The sequence below is a fragment of the Spermophilus citellus genome (assembly GCF_964194105.1).
Source record: "Spermophilus citellus genome assembly, chromosome: 2".
NCBI lineage: Eukaryota > Metazoa > Chordata > Mammalia > Rodentia > Sciuridae > Spermophilus > Spermophilus citellus.
The window spans coordinates 195,586,649-195,603,911 of NC_138183.1; the positions used below are offsets into that span (position 1 = coordinate 195,586,649).

Below are 17,263 nucleotides of genomic sequence, written 5' to 3' on the forward strand. Positions count from 1 at the left end.
CACAGGTAGCATGAGCAGTGAGATAATGGAAAGCCACCGTTGGGTGAGAGTGGCAGGAGGAGGGTGGGTGGTGATAGGTACTGACCTCAGGTAGTGAGGATGGAGAGCCACCTCAGACTGAAAGGGGGCCCAATGACGCCCCAAGGCTTCTAATGTCACCAGTCAGAAGCCTAGCATTCTACCACTCCAGGGATGTTGGAAAGGGAACAGCAAAAAAAGCAGCACCAACCGCCCTCAGGCCCCAGCTCTCAGATGAGAGCAGTAGAGTGAAGACATCCCCAGGGACCCCAGGGAAAGAAGTAGGAAGAAGAAAAGCCAGATGGATATTCAGCTTTCCAACCCAGCTCACAGAGCTTTATTCAGACGGGAGTGACAAGATCCTGCTTGTTTCTTGAAGGGGCAGCCCTGACAGCCCCTCTGCCCTAGAAAGCCAGCACTGTCAGCCCAGGATTGCCTTCACGATTTCTTCAGGAAAAGGGGGGATGGAAGCCCCTTTTTACAACTCACCTAGGCCTTATCCTTCTTCCCACCCATCCACCATTCCCACTGTCAGGCCCACGAGTGACAGAATTTACACAGGGATATTCCCTGGGCTAGGAATCCCCTGTTAGCTTCAAGGAAGTATGTCTTTGACGATTGGGGGAAGTTGACATAGGATACCCTTCTGCTGCGCACGCACACATACATACACTCGCATATACAAACACATACTCATTCTCCCTCAGGCTTTCAGGAAGGAAGTGATGTGGCAGAGTGGCTTTTGGAGCATGTCACCACTTCTGGGCTTCCGTGGCCTAACTATATAGAGATGGCCTCTTTTCCTGCCTCACTACAGTCATGCTCAGGGGCAGGTTATTCATGCTGTTGATTATTCTAGTTGTCCCCAAACACACTGTCAATGAATTCTGAGGCCCCAGGGCTTCCCTTGTTGGAAGAGTCACTAAAGAAGTTCCACTTGCCTCACCCCGCCTTTAGCTTCTAGTCAGGGGGAGAGAGAATCGATACAACATCCATCCTGCATCAGACAGGGCAGAAGGGAAGACACTTGGACCCTCAGTGTTCATCTGTGGCAACAACTGAAGCTCTTTAACCATTCCACACTGAGTGGACCAGGCTGACCCCTGCAAAGGGAAGGCAAGGGAAAGGGAGTGGGTGGGTTGAGGCTCTCTGCTACCTGAGAACCCACCAGCGCTCTCAGCCAGAGATGAGAAGACTCCTTTAAACCCAAAGCATCATGGCTGTGCTCCCATGTTACTCAAGCAAGGTGAGGCTCGAAGGGGTGGGGCGTTCAACTCCTACGCTCCACAATAAAAAAGTTTTTTTAAATATATTCATCAAAATAATTTTCTTTTAAAAAGCCCCCCACTGCTGACAGCCCCACAGGCTGGCTCTCCATTTCCCTCCCTGGCCCGGACACAGCCGGAGGGGTCCTGAGTGGCCCAAGCGCCCCTTTGAGTCTTTCCCACCCAGGAGGTCTTCATGGGCAGGGAGGAGAGTGCCCCGAGGTCCATGGTGGGTGGGGTGGTTTCTCCACTGCTGTGTTCCTGACTATTCCAGGCCCAGGATGTAGTTGATGCCTTGCACCAGGCCAATGATGACAGGCTGCCAGGCTACCAAGTATCGAAGCCAATCCAGCAGTTGTCCATACATGACATGAGGCCTCTCCCAGCTGTCAATGGGTTAAGGATCAGATGCATACATCCAAGAGCTACGAGTTCATCTCATTTGGGAGGAAGGAGTCCCCAGCCTTTCCTGGGTCTACCACACCTTCCAGCTGCTCTGCAAACTTCCCATCCTCTCTGTAGCTCTCCATATTGGAGTGAAGTCATCTAAACCCAGAGAATAGGGCAGAAAGACAGAGGAGACTGTGGGGCAGACAGGACAGACATCAGAGAAGTAAAAGGGTGAAATGGCCCTCTATGACCAACATGCGGGGGGGGGGGGGGGGGCTCCAGGCAACACTCTAAGATAGAATTGCCAGTGTGAGAACACAAAGCCTGGCATTTTTAGATACTCTATAAATGTGTTGGTGACAATAGCTGCAAAGAGTGGGATAGGGTAACCTGAATATTCTTCTAATGTCCAAAATTGAAGATTGTCTCAGTTGAGGAAGGGGTTGAGTCCAGGGTCAGAATGAGAAGGGAACAGGGACAGAGGCTAGTCACGAGGGAATCACCCTTGGCAGAGACTCTGAGGAGGAGCCATCGGGGTACTAAGAACCAAACCCTGATAAGGCCAGGAAATGGGTTTCCTTTCTTTTGTTTTACATCTAAATGCTGGGCAGGGGGTCTGGAGAGGGGGCCTGGGAAGGCCAGCTCTGAGGAAAGCACAGAGAAGCTCATGAAACTGTGGAGGGATCCCTCTAAAAACACTGGAGAGATTAGCTTGGCCCAGGTCTCTGTGAAATAAGGGAAGTCTCAAGCCTCAGCTTGGCTGTGGAATTATGCTTGTTCCTGAGCGGGGCCCTGGAAGAACCAAGCAGGAAACGTGAAAGGGAAGAGGCCAGAATCTCCTGTTCTGGGCCTATAATGAGTTCACTAGGAACATAATGTTCCCTGTGTACCTGAGCTAGTGTATAGAGAGGAAGGGACCGGGAACCATGCAGCAGAAAAAGGGGAACTCAGGTCATAAAGTTGCGAAGGAACCAAATGAACTAATCCAAGAAGTACTTAACACAGCATGAGCCACAAAGGAAATAGTGAATGACAGCAGCTATTACTATCAGTTTATAATGGGAAGGTGAGCAATTAATCCTGCCTCATGTCACACCCCCTAATTTCCCTAGAAGAGAAGCCAAACTGAATGCTGAACATGTTCCAGGTTGAAGGTAGGAAGGAGAGATCCAGACAGAGTCATGTTGGCCAGTACTTTTTTCCCACCACCCACTTCCCACAAGGACCCAAACAAAGGATACGGGTTGCTGAACATTCTCTTCAGGTCTACCTTCTCTTTGCAGTAGGGACACGTCTGCTTCTTTCCAACAATGCACCAGCCACGGATGCAGAACTCATGGAATCTGAACACCACAGGTCAAGGGAAATGGTGGGAAACCAGGATGGCACTTCAGCCCCCTGCTAGTCTGCAAGGTGCCTTGTACCAGCTCTGGTGAAAGATTCAAAGCCTGGCTTCGTTTCTTATCAGCCGTGTAATTCTGGGCACGTCCCTCGTCAGATCTTACAGGGTTATTAAGGGGCAAAATGGAGATAAGCTGTGGATCTCCCAACATAGGCAGAAAATGAGAGCTGAATAAACACCTTTGGTAAATATTACTAGTGTTACTCAGAATAAATCTGATTCTAAACTGAAGGATCCTATTAGAGGATCCTCCACCCCCTAGCTCAGCCTCACTAGTGCAGCTTCAGGCTCTCTTTGACCTAGGCAGTCTATAACCATTGCATGCACTAAGACAGGCTGCAGTCTGTGGGACAGGAGGAGGATGGTTGCAGTTTCAAGCCTCTTGTGGCTCTCCAGCACTCAAAGGTCTGTACGGCATGCTCAGGGACACAACCACCAACTTTCCCTCCCTGAATGGAGGGCAGTCTCAAGAGGGATGTGGTCCAGGAGCTTAAGGCAGGATACACATGATTGCAGGACAGCCTATATGTGTTCTCGATGATGCCCTCTTCACTGACGTCCACAAAGATCTGCTGCCCACACACAGCACACACGCTGTCCGAAAGGTGTTTGGTAGGCATGCCTGACTCACTGTAAAACTGGAGGAGGAGAGCAGGAGGGAAGGACAGGAAAAACTGTGAGAATCCACTGAAATGGGGGGCATCACAGAGGCCTGAGGTCTTCTGGAGACGAGGCAAAGTGTCAGGGGAACTAAAGGACATCTTTTAAGCCAAGTGAAGCTCATCGTTGCTGGATGGATGGGAAGAAAGGGACAAACCAGAGAAAGGTTGAAAAGTTACATATAACAGGACCCAAAGGCTGCCCAGGGTCAGCACCAAGGACAGGGGAAAAGGGAGGGAGGAGGAGCTGATAATCAGGAGCTATGTCAGGTAAGTCATTGTGTGGCTATATGAGTCTACGAAAGATAGGCAGGAGGATCTTAAGGTTGAGGCCAGATTGGTAAATTTAGCAAGATTCTGAGTTCAGTCTCTCCACACCACTAATAAAATGGTGAGTCAGACATGATGGCACATGCCTGTAATCTCAGTGACTCAGAAGCCTGCCACAGAAGAATCATGAGTTCAAAAGCCAACCTGGGAAACTTAGTGAGACCTGTCTCAAAACAAAAAGGGGAGCTAGGGATGTGGCTCAAGTGGTAGCGCATGCACGAGGCACTGGGTTCGATTCTCAACACCATATAAAAATAAAATAAAGATACTGTGTCCACCTAAAACTAAAAAATAAATATTAAGAAAAAAAAAAGGGCTGGGGATGTAGCTCAATGGTAGATCACCCCTGGGTTCAATCCCCATAACATAAATAGTGAAATAGTGGGGGTACTGTTGATTTGGTGACAAGAACATTCTCAGAAAATTGCAGCAACAGCAAAGGAGATTCAATTCTTTTGAATCACATTTGGCAGCGTGTCTCAAACTGCTGCACCCTTGAATCTACTACTTTCACTTTAAGGAATTAAAAAAATAAATGAAAATGTAAAAAATCTTCACACATACAGATATTAATTTAAGCATTATTCATAATTAAAGAAGCAAAGGGTTTGGCATTTCCTCAAAAGTTAGATAAATTGGGAGTATAGCTCAGTGGGAGGGTGCTTGCCTAACATGTGCAAGTCTCTGGATTCAATCCCCAGCACACTGAAAAACAGAGATTAAACAGGATTATCAAATGACCTCACAATTCCATACCTAGGTATATTCCCCAAAGAAATGAACACAACAACTGAACAGTGAAAAAATGCTAATAATGCTCATAATAGCCCAAAAGTGGAACAAACCCTTGTTCAACAGATGAATGGGTATAATATAGTATATTCATACTATGGAATATTATTCAGTAATAAAAAGGAATGAAGTTATGATACACACCATACACCAATGAACCTTGAAAACATTATGCTGGTTTTGAAGATGGCGGCGAAGGGAGTGCATCACCCCAGTGCGCCGCGTCACTGTGCGGGAGAAAGACGAGGTGAAACAGCTGAAGGCTATCTTGTTGGGAATTTCCAGTGAAATTGAGGTGCTCCAGAATCTAGTGGACGGATTTCCATTGCGCAAGGTTCGGCTGCGGGGGCTCGGTCGCGGGCGATTTCTCCGCACGGAGGGTCGCATTGCCTGATCGGCGGATTGCCCCGCAGCTGGAGTCTGCAGCGCGCACTGGGAAGCGGCGAGGTGCCAGAGCGGGAGTGCAGCGATGCGGATTCTGGGGGCTCCTGCCAGTGGTGCAATGGCCGTGCTTAGTGCTGAGTTCCGGCTTTGAGACAGAGGAGAGAAGCGGTCCAGTTCGATTCTCGACACCGGTCGGACCACGGAGGAGGACAGCAGCCGCCATCTTGGAGAGCTGATGTAATCATCCCTGTTTTCTACTGATCTCAGCTCATTCAGCTACGGAACAGGTGATTTCAGGCTGGTATTTGCCTGCGTCTCGCAGACAGATCGCTCAGGCTCGGGGCTGGAGAACCTGTGGAGAATACTCCTTGGGGCTCGCTCCTGGCAAGGTGTGCGCCGGGCTCTGAGCGGCCGGATTCTGGTTCCCCAGGCTGCTTTGGCCCAGGGCTGGGGAACCTGCGGAGACTGCGTGTTGAGGCCAGCTACAAGTGGAGCGTGCGCTGAGCTCGGGGCGGCTGGGCCCTGACTCCCGGAACAGTTTTGGCCTGGGGCTGGGGAACCCGCGGGGGTCGCTCCTTGGAGCCTGCTCCTAGCGGAGCGTGGCTGGGATCGGAGAGGCCAGGTTCTGGCTCCCAAAGCTGCTTTGGCCCAGGGCTGGGGAACCTGCGGTGACTGCTTCTCGGTCCGGGTCCTGCTGGGTGCTGTGGGGGCCAGGGGGGCAGAGTGGAGTTGCCGCCTGCGCCCAGAGCAGGCCAAGTGACCCGCCGGCGTGGTATCACGTCACCCCAACTGCAGCTGGGGCCGAAGAGAGTAGCCGCCCACGCCTAGAACAGGACCAGTGACCCGACGGCGCGGTAGCCAAGTCACCCCATTTGGAGTAGGGGCTGTGCAGAGCCGCAGTCTGAGCTTGCAAGGTAGGCAGACCTGCGACCCACTGGCAGGACAGGCCCGGTAGCCTGCCAGCGTGGTGGACAAGTAGCACCTAGGCAGTCACGTCACACTGGTTGGAGTGGGGTGGAGCAGAGCCGACGCCCGTGTCCAGAAAAGGTCCAGCGACCCGATGGAGAGGCAGTCAGGTACCCCCACTGGGAGTGGGGGCTAAGCAGAACTGCTGCCCAAGCCCGCAAGGTAGGCAGACCTGCGACCCACCGGCGGAACAGGCCTAGAGGCCTGCCAGCATGGTAGACACGTCACACCAATTGGAGTAGGGGCCGAGCAGAGCTGCCGCCCACATCCGGATCAGGACCAACGACCCGAGGGCATGGTAGTTACGTCACCACAATTGGAATGGGGGCAGAGCAGAGCTGACACCCGCGCCCGCAGGGTGGGCAGACCTGCGACCGACCGACCAGTGTGGTAGACAGATCACCCTAATTAGAGGAGGAGCAAAGCCACTACCCGCCCTGCAAGGGAGATTTCCCAACTATACAACAGCAATATAAATAAATAGGGGGAAAATTTCAAAAAAAACAACAGTTTCACCAAGCAGAAAGAAACGCGAGCAGTATGAAAAGACAAGGAAAGAAAGGACCACAAGCAATGCAGGTCAACTCAACTTTAGAAGAGGTAATAGCTGCAACAGATGGAATGTCAGATAAAGAGTTCAGGATATACATGCTTCAGATGATCTGGAGTCTCAAGGAAGACATGAGACAGCAAAATCAGACAATGAAAGATCACTTTGACAAGGAACTACATAAACAAATCCAGGAAGTAAAAGATCAATTTCACAGGGAGATAGAGGTAATAAAAAAGAAACAAATAGAAATCCTAGAAATGCAGGAAGCAATAAACCAACTTAAAAACTCAATTGAGAATACTACCAGCAGAGTAGATCACTTAGAAGATAGAACATCAGACAATGAAGACAAAGTATTTCAACTTGAAAAGAACATAGACAGCTCAGCAAGTCTGCTAAGAAACCATGAGCAGAACATCCAAGAAATATGGGATAACATTAAAAGACCAAACTTAAGAGTCATTGGGATACAGGAAGGCACAGAGCTCCAAACCAAAGGAATAAACAATCTATTCAATGAAATAATACGAGAAAACTTCCCAGACTTGAAGAATGAAACAGAATCCCAAATCCTAGAAGCCTATAGGAAGCCGAATGTGCAAAATCATAAGAGATCCACACCTAGACACATTATAATGAAGATGTCCAACATACAGAATAAAGAGAGAATTTTAAAAGCTACAAGAGAAAGGAAGCAGATTACATTTAGGGGTAAACCAATCAGGATAACAGCTGATCTCTCAACACAGACTCTGAAAGCTAGAAGATCCTGGAATAACATATTTCAAACACTGAAAGAAAATGGGTTCCAACCAAGAATCGTGTATCCGGCGAAATTAAGCTTCAGGATGGAAGATGAAATTAAAACCTTCCACGATAAACAAAAGTTAAAAGAATTCGCAGCTAGAAAACCATCTCTTCAAAAAATCCTTGGCAAAACATTACAGGAAGAGGAAATGGAAAATAACATTGAAAACCAACAGTGGGAGGTAGGACAGTAAAGGGGGGAAAGTAATCAAAGAGGAAAACAAATCAGGTTTAGTAACATTAATAAACAAATATGGCTGGAAGAACAAACCATATCTCAATAATAACCCTAAATGTTAATGGCTTAAACTCACCAATTAAGAGACACAGGCTAGTTGAATGGATCACAAAACAAGACCCAACAATATGCTGCCTACAGGAGACACATTTGATAGGAAAAGATATACATAGACTGAAGGTGAAAGGTTGGGAAAAATCATACCACTCATATGGACTGCGGAAACAAGCAGGAGTGTCCATACTCATATCTAATAAAATAGATTTCAAGCCAAAGTTAATCAAAAGGGATAAAGAGGGACACTACATACTGCTCAAGGGAACCATACACCAACAAGACATAACAATCATAAATATATATGCCCCAAACAATGGTGCAGCTATGTTCATCAAGCAAACTCTTCTCAAGTTCAAGAGTCTAATAGACCACCATAGAATAATCATGGGAGACTTCAACACACCTCTCTCACCACTGGACAGATCTTCCAAACAAAAGTTAAATAAGGAAACTATAGAACTCAATAACACAATTAACAACCTAGACTTAATTGACATATATAGAATATACCACCCAACATCAAGTAGTTACACTTTTTTCTCAGCAGCACATGGATCCTTCTCAAAAATAGATCATATATTATGTCACAGGGCAACTCTTAGACAATATAAAGGAGTAGAGATAATACCATGCATCTTATCTGATCATAATGGAATGAAACTGAAAATCAACGATAAAAGAAGGAAGGAAAAATCATGCATCACTTGGAGAATGAACAATAGGTTACTGAATGATCAGTGGGTTTTAGAAGACATCAAGGAGGAAATTAAAAACTTCTTAGAGTTAAATGAAAACACAGACACAACATATCGGAATCTATGGGACACATTGAAAGCAGTTCTAAGAGGAAAATTCATTGCTTGGAGTTCATTCCTTAAAAAAAGAAAAAAACCAACAAATAAATGATCTCATACTTCATCTCAAAATCCTAGAAAAAGAAGAGCAAAACAACAGCAAAAGAAGTAGAAGGCAAGAAATAATTAAAATCAGAGCTGAAATTAATGAAATCGAAACAAAAGAAACAATTGAAAAAATTGACAAAACTAAAAGTTGGTTCTTTTAAAAAATAAATAAAATCGACAGACACTTAGCCATGCTAACGAAGAGAAGAGAGAGAACCCAAATTACTAGCATATGGGATGAAAAAGGCAATATCACAACAGACACTTCAGAAATACAGAAGATAATCAGAAATTATTTTGAATCCTTATACTCCAATAAAATAGAAGATAGTGAAGGCACAGATAAATTTCTTAAGTCATATGATCTGCCCAGATTGAGTCAGGAGGATATAGACAACCTAAACAGACCAATAACAATAGAGGATATAGAAGAAACCATCAAAAGACTACCAACTAAGAAAAGCCCAGGACTGGATGGGTATACAGCAGATTTTACAAAACCTTTAAAGAGGAACTAACACCAATACTTTTCAAGCTATTTCAGGAAAAAGAAAAAGAGGGAGAACTTCCAAATACATTCTACGAGGCCAACATCACCCTGATTCCTAAACCAGACAGAGACACCTCAAAGACAGAAAACTACAGACCACTATCTCTAATGAACCTAGATGCAAAAATCCTCAATAAAATTCTGGCGAATCAGATTCAAAAACATATCAAAAAAATTATACACCATGATCAAGTAGGATTCATCCCTGGGATGCAAGGCTGGTTCAATATACGGAAATCAATAAATGTTATTCACCACATCAATAGACTTAAAAATAAGAACCATATGATCATCTCGATAGATGCAGAAAAAGCATTCAACAAAGTACAGCATCCCTTTATGTTCAAAACTCTAGAAAAATTAGGGATAACAGGATCATACCTCAACATTGTAAAAGCAATCTGTAATAAGCCACAGGCCAGCATCATTCTGAATGGAGAAAAATTGAAGGCATTCCCTCTAAGATCTGGTACAAGACAGGGATGCCCTCTCTCACCACTTCTGTTCAACATAGTCCTCCAAACACTGGCCAGAGCAATTAGATGAAAGAAATTAAAGGCATAAAAATAGGAAAAGAAGAACTTAAATTATCACTATTTGCAGATGACATGATTCTATACCTAGCAGACCCAAAAGGGTCTACAAAGAAACTATTAGAGCTAATAAATGAATTCAGCAAAGTGGTAGGATATAAAATCAACACGCATAAATCAAATGCATTCCTGTATATCAGCGACAAATCCTCTGAAACGGAAATGAGGACAACTACTCCATTCACAATATCCCCCCAAAAAATAAAATACTTGGGAATCAACCTAACAAAAGAGGTGAAAGACTTATACAATGAAAACTACAGAACCCTAAAGAGAGATATAGAAGAAGACCTCAGAAGATGGAAAAATATACCCTGTTCGTGGATAGGCAGAACTAACATCATCAAAATGGCGATATTACCAAAAGTTCTCTATAAGTTCAATGCAATGCCAATCAAAATCCCAACAGCATTTCTTGTAGAAATAGATAAAACAATCAGGAAATTCATATGGAATAATAAAAGACCCAGAGTAGCAAAAACAATGCTAAGCAGGAAGTGTGAATCAGGCGGTATAGCGATACCAGACTTCAAACTATACTACAGAGCAATAGTAACAAAAACAGCATGGTACTGGTACCAAAACAGGCGGGTGGACCAATGGTACAGAATAGAGGACACAGTAACCAATCCACAAAACTACAACTATCTTATATTTGATAAAGGGGCTAAAAGCATGCAATGGAGGAAGGATAGCATCTTCAACAAATGGTGCTGGGAAAACTGGAAATCCATTTGCATCAAAATGAAACTGAATCCCTTTCTCTCGCCATGCACAAAAGTTAACTCAAAATGGATCAAGGAGCTTGATATTAAATCAGAGACACGGCGTCTGATAGAAGAAAAAGTTGGCTATGATCTACATACTGTGGGGTCGGGCTCCAAATTCCTCAATAGGACACCCATAGCGCAAGAGTTAATAACTAGAATCAACAAATGGGACTTACTCAAACTAAAAAGTTTTTTCTCAGAAAAAGAAACAATAAGAGACATAAACAGGGAGCCTACATCCTGGGAACAAATCTTTACTCCACACACTTCAGATAGAGCCCTAATATCCAGAGTATACAAAGAACACAAAAAATTAGACAATAAGATAACAAATAACCCAATCAACAAATGGGCCAAGGACCTGAACAGACACTTCTCAGAGGAGGACATACAATCAATCAACAAGTACATGAAAAAATGCTCACCATCGCTAGCAGTCAGAGAAATGCAAATCAAAACCACCCTAAGATACCATCTCACTCCAGTAAGATTGGCAGCCATTATGAAGTCCAACAACAACAAGTGCTGGAGAGGATGCGGGGAAAAGGGTACACGTGTTCATTGTTGGTGGGACTGCAAATTGATGCGGCCAATTTGGAAAGCAGTATGGAGATTTCTTGGAAAGCTGGGAATGGAACCACCATTTGACCCAGCTATTCCCCTTCTCGGTCTATTCCCTAAAGACCTAATAAGAGCATGCTACAGGGACACTGCTACATCGATGTTCATAGCAGCACAATTCACGATAGCAAGATTGTGGAACCAACTTAGATGCCCTTCAATAGATGAATGGATAAAAAAAATGTGGCATTTATACACAATGGAGTATTACTCTGCATTAAAAAATGACAAAATCATAGAATTTGGAGGGAAATGGATGGCATTAGAGCAGATTATGCTAAGTGAAGCTAGCCAATCCTTAAAAAACAAATGCCAAATGACTTCTTTGATATAAAGGGAGTAACCAAGGACAGGGTAGGGACGAAGAGCTTGAGAAGAAGATTAACATTACACAGGGATGAGAGGTGGGAGGGAAAGGGAGTGAGAAGGGAAATCGCATGGAAATGGAAGGTGTTCCTCAGGGTTATACAAAATTACATATAAGAGGAAAGGAGGGGTAAGAGAAGAATAATACAAGTGGAAGAAATGATTTACAGTGGAGGGGGTAGAGAGAGAAATGGGGAGGGGAGGGGAGGGGAGGGGAGTGGAAGGGGGATAGTAGAGAATAGGATAGACAGCAGAATACATCAGACACTAGAATGGCAATATGTAAATCAATGGAAGTGTAACTGATGTGATACAGCAATCTGTATACGGGGTAAAAATGGGAGTTCATAACCCACTTGAATCAAACTGTGAAATATGATATATTAAGAACTATGTAATGTTTTGAACGACCAACAATAAAAATAAATAAATAAATAAATAAATAAAAAATAAAAATAAATAATAAATAAAAGTTTTCCCTTAAAAAAACAAAAAAAAGAAATCTAATACAATAAAAATTTTAATTAAAAAAAAAGAAAACATTATGCTAAGTGAAAGAAACCAGATGCCTAATGACAAGACAAATATTATGATTTCCCCACATGAAATTATCTACAGTAGTCAGATTCACAGGGATAGAAAATAGATTAGAGGTAACCAAGGACTGGCTGCAGGAGGTAAAGGGGAGTTAATACTGAATGAGCAGAGTTTGTTTAGGGTGATGAAAAATTTGAGGTAGGCAGTGATGATGAGAACACAACACTGTGAATGTTATACCCAAACTTAACATAGTTAAATATGTACACTTAACATAGTTAAAATAGTGAATTTTATGTTTTATATCACAATATATATCCACAACTTCAGATTAAAAAAAAGAGAGAGAATAAGCAAAGAAATGGAAATAACTATAAATGACCAATCAACCAATAATAGAAGAATGCCTAAATAAATTATGATACACTGTCAAGGTACTAATTGTCAACTGCCCCTTAAGAAATAACATTAAATGAGGCCCTGGGCTTGTTCCTCAGTGCTGCAACAAACAAACCAAAAGTAAAATCCCCAAGTAATCAAATGAGATACAGCATTGAGTGCTAAAAGCAGGGCATAAAATTGGACACATAGCATGACTTGTACCATACATTAATATGAGGCCAAAGCTGTACCAAAAAAAAAAAAAAAAAAAAAAAGACCAGAAGGAACAATGTCAGAATGTTTACACTGGTGATGTTTTGGTACTGGGATTGTGACTTTTTATTTTTAATTGTAGTGCTGGGGATGGAATCCAAGATCGTGCTCATGTTAGGCAAGCTCTACTGCTGGGCTACACCTCCATTCCTTTAACCATTTATAAATGTACAATTGAGTGGTACTAAGCATATTCACATTGCTGTGCATCTCCAGAACTTTTTCATCTCGAAAAACTGTATAATGAATTTCTTTAAAAGCCTCCTGCATTTATTATTACAATTTTTCTGTACCTGGGAGATTGACTGACTGACTACTTAGTCTTGCATTTTCTTAATTTGTGATTGCTGGTGTTTTTTTGTTTTGTTTTGTTCCAAGCAACTGTCTCTAAAAAAGCCAAAGTTTTCTGTAATTCAAAACTAGGTGAGATCACAGCAGAGGAAGAGGGCACATGGGTACTGGACAGGGAGTAAGGGAAAATGACATCTGAATCTCTAGAGAGGACACAGCTGTACCTGCTATAACATTCACTCAACCTAGCTGAGGGCTTTCCTCCTAAGTTGCCCTCTGAGGAATGGCCCCTCTTAACCATCAGAACTACTGCCCAATCTCTCTCCCTGCTGCAAGACTCCATTGCAGTGGTCCTTTTTTGGTTTTGTTCCCCTTATTGCTGGGGATTGAACACAGGATCTTGTGCATGCTAGGCAAGCACTCTTCCACTGAGTTATATCCCCAGACCTTGCAGTGGTCTCTATATCTATTGTCATGGCCCCTCTTGAGAAAAGTCTGCCTTACCATTCTAAGCAAAAATTGCAGCCTGATTTTAAGAGTCCTCAAGGTCAGGAGAGAGAGATGCCAACCACACTGTCTCAAAACTCCATGAATACAGAACTTCTTGCTTTTACCTGTTTGAAAAATCTTAGATGGCTCCAGGTGAGTTCACTTATTATTAAAGAACACCAGAGCCACCCTATCACTGGGACCAGAAAAGGAAAGAAACAAGATAGGACCAGAGGCTGAGGCAGGAGTATGCCATGTTCAAAGCCAGCTATAAGTAATTTAGCAAGACCCTGAGCAGCTTAGTGAGACCCTGTCTCAAAATAAAAAATGAAATATAAAAAATAGCCCAGGGATTTGGCTCAGTGGTTAAGGCCTCCTGAGTTCAATATCTGATACCTCCCGCCCCCCCCCCCAAAAAAGGAAATAAAATAGGACCAGAATCCAGATCCTCTGACTCCTGCCCTAGATCCACCACTATTTTAATGTCAAGGCATTCCACTGACATTTGCTGACTGCAGCAGAAAGGCCAGCTACTCTGCTCCCTGAAAGCCAGTTATCTGATCTGTTCATCAAGAGTGCAAAAGGCAAATTGGGGATGTAGCTCTGTGGCAGATTATTTGCCTAGCATGTACAAGACCCTGGGTTCTATCCCCTGTACTGCCAAAACAAGAAAATGCAGAAGGCAATTGAAAGCCTAGCTAGAATCAGAGAGCAGGGCAAAGACCTGTGGAGTCTATAATCTATGCAACTCTCAAAAGCTAAACTCTTGTAATGTTAACATTGCAGGGCACCTCTGAGATCCATTTCTCCAAAGTTGAAAGGGCTTTCAATCCTCTCCAGGACCTTATGGGCAGTTCGTGATAGCTGATTTATTCTTCAGGAAAGACACACTAGCATCAACTAAGAATGGAAGGTGGGACTTTCTCAGGAAAAATCTGTCCTGGTATCAGAATATAAGAGGTGCTCCACAAAATGTCTGCACACATTTGTGTGTTTACTTGCTTCCTGAATAAAGAAATGAACAAATGATACATGGAGTCAAAAGAAGGTTAAAGAAAAGCCTTTTCTGGAATGTACTCTGGCTTAGAATTCCTACATACATCAACTGAGCAGAAATAGGACAGACCAAAGTGTCTGGGTCCAGTCCTAGCACTGAGTCCCTATAAATCATGTGTAGCAAAGGAAGAGGGCCAACTAACTCTGGCCCGTGGCCTCTGGGAGTAAAAGAATTAGGTACATCCCAACCGAGGAGGTGGACTGGAGTTCTGAGGAAGAGTTTCCCCTCAGTTCATGCCAGAGTTCTACCTCTGGAATACTGGGACAAAAAAAATGCAAGAGCAAAGGGAACTTGGATAAGGCACTCACAGTAGAAGGGAAGTACAGAGAAATGTCTGTTAGGACACTGGTTCCCAGAGTTACTCCACAAGGGGCCAACATGGCAACAGGAACACAGGGTAAAATCCTTCCAACCATTTTAATAAAGTTATCAGCTATGCCTGTCAAGCCAGACCAGCAATCCCATTGTCAAAAAAACTACATAGGATAAATTCGGATCAGAAGGCACTGATGTCAAGTTGGGCAAGTACAAGGAGGGAGGCAGATTTTAGTTTAACTCAAAAGTCTGTCTGATCCTTCAGTGCTCAGGGGTATATGTAATGCAGCAGGATTAGACAGACCTAATTTCAATCACCTCTCACTATCTTGGTAACCCTGAATAAGATGCCCGAACTCCTTCTTTCTTTCATTAAAATATAATGGATACCTACTAAGTAACAGCCACAGGACTAGGTTCTTGGAATATAATGCTGGAAAAACATAGACCTGGAGTCAGTTTTCATGGAACAGACAGTTTGGGGAGATTGACATTTAAAAAATAAATATAAACTATATAAAATAAGAACAAGTTATAAACATTAAAGGGTTACAACATGATTAGACTCAAATTTTTAACCTATCAATCTGACTTCCTGGAAGACCGGGTTAGAGATAAAATAAACATGAATTCAGAGAGACCAGCTAAGAGACTACTACAATTCTTTAAAAGCAACAGATTGATGGCACCTGTGCCAAGGTGATAGCTTAGGCTAATTAGGTGGCAGTGAAAACTGAGATGCCAAATAGCTGAATAGTAATGTGACAACCATTGAAAGAGAAAAGGAAATACCTAGGCAAATGGTAAAGAAGATGGCTCAGACTATCATGTTAAGTGAAATAATCCAGTCCCCCAAAACCAAAGGTTAAATGTTCTCTCTGATATGCAGATGCTATCTCACAAAAAGTGAGGTGGGAAGAACAGAAGTTCACTGGCTTAGACAAAGGGGAATGAAGGGAAGAGATGGGGGGATGGGAACAGGAAAGACAGTAGAATGAACTGGACATAACTTTCCTATGTTTATATAAGAATACACAACCAGTGTAACTCCACATCATGTCCAACCACAAGAATGGATAGTTATACTCCAGGTATGTATAATATGTTAAAATACATTTTACTGTCATGTATAATGAGAAAGAACAAATAAAAAAAAAAGAAGATGGTTCAGGTTTGAGCTCAGAGGAATATTGAAGTGAAGGAAAAATTGGCAAAGGAAAATGAGAAATATCAGAGGTAAAGAAAACCAAGACAGAATAAAGTTACCAAAGCCAAGGGGGAAAGATTCTTAATAAGGGAATAGTTAGTTGAGTCAACTATACTGTTAACTGAGAAGTCCACCAGGATTAGTGGCACAGTCATTAGTGACCTGAATAAAAGCTCTTTCAGAAGCAGGGTATGAACAGAGGCCACATTAGAATGGGCTACAGATGAATGAAAGGTGATCAAACAGAGACAGGAACTTTTTAATTTTTTTCTTTCCCAGCCCTGGGTATTGAACCCACAGACTCTCCCCCACTGAGCTACCTCCCCTAGCCCTTTTTCTTTTTTTCATTTTGAGACAATATCTCTTAGTTCCAGGAAGGCCTCAAATGGACAATCCTCCCAAATCATTGGGATTACAGGCATGTGCTGCCATGCCTGGCTAAGACAAGAACTTTCTCTATGTTTAGCTGTGAATGACAGGAAATAAATTAGTAGAAAAAGGAGAAAGTGGGTCAAGAATTTTTTTAATTAAAAGACTATTTAAAGGGTTAATAGGAAAAGCTGGTAGAGATTAGAGAGGTAAAGAAACTTGCTCAAGTGTATGTAACTAATTAGATTAGAATTTAAAACTGGGGGTGCTGACTCCAAACCCCTAGTTCTTTCTACCACTTTAAGTAGAGATGGTGAGTAGGCAGCTACTCCTGTTTTGATATAATATGGGTCCTCTAAGTTCCCAGGAGGTAAATCGGGGGCACAGCAACTGGCTCAGAACGAAGTGTGAGGGAGGACATATGGACCAATGCAACACAAAATACGTGTCTCCCTTGCCTTCCCAATAACTCTTTCAGAGGAAGAAGTCCCAGAAACAGGCTTATTTCACAATCTTTTACCCTCCACCACAGCATGACCTTTGTTGTAAATGGAAATGGTACTGACTAGCTGTCACAAGCTTATGATCTCAGTGACCAGAGAGAAAGAACAGATTCCACCCAAAGTCCCCTGATTCAATTTAAGAAGAGTTACTTTAATTCACATTACAGACTTCTCCATG

General features: G+C 43.2%; 1 protein-coding gene across 2 annotated transcripts in view; it reads right to left on the minus strand.

Annotated features, from left to right (window-relative positions):
• Positions 1-322: 322 nt before the first annotated feature.
• RNF121 (ring finger protein 121) overlaps positions 323-17,263 on the minus strand; it is a 69,624-nt gene continuing 52,683 nt past the window's right edge. For both annotated transcript variants that reach the window (XM_081282370.1, XM_081282369.1), the window contains 3 exons: positions 3,580-3,713; positions 2,915-3,016; positions 323-1,669 (listed from right to left, as the gene is read on the minus strand). In XM_081282370.1, the coding sequence (XP_081138496.1) occupies positions 1,549-1,669; positions 2,915-3,016; positions 3,580-3,713 (357 nt within the window). In that variant the 3' untranslated portion in view covers positions 323-1,548. The remainder of the gene's footprint in view (positions 1,670-2,914; positions 3,017-3,579; positions 3,714-17,263) is intronic.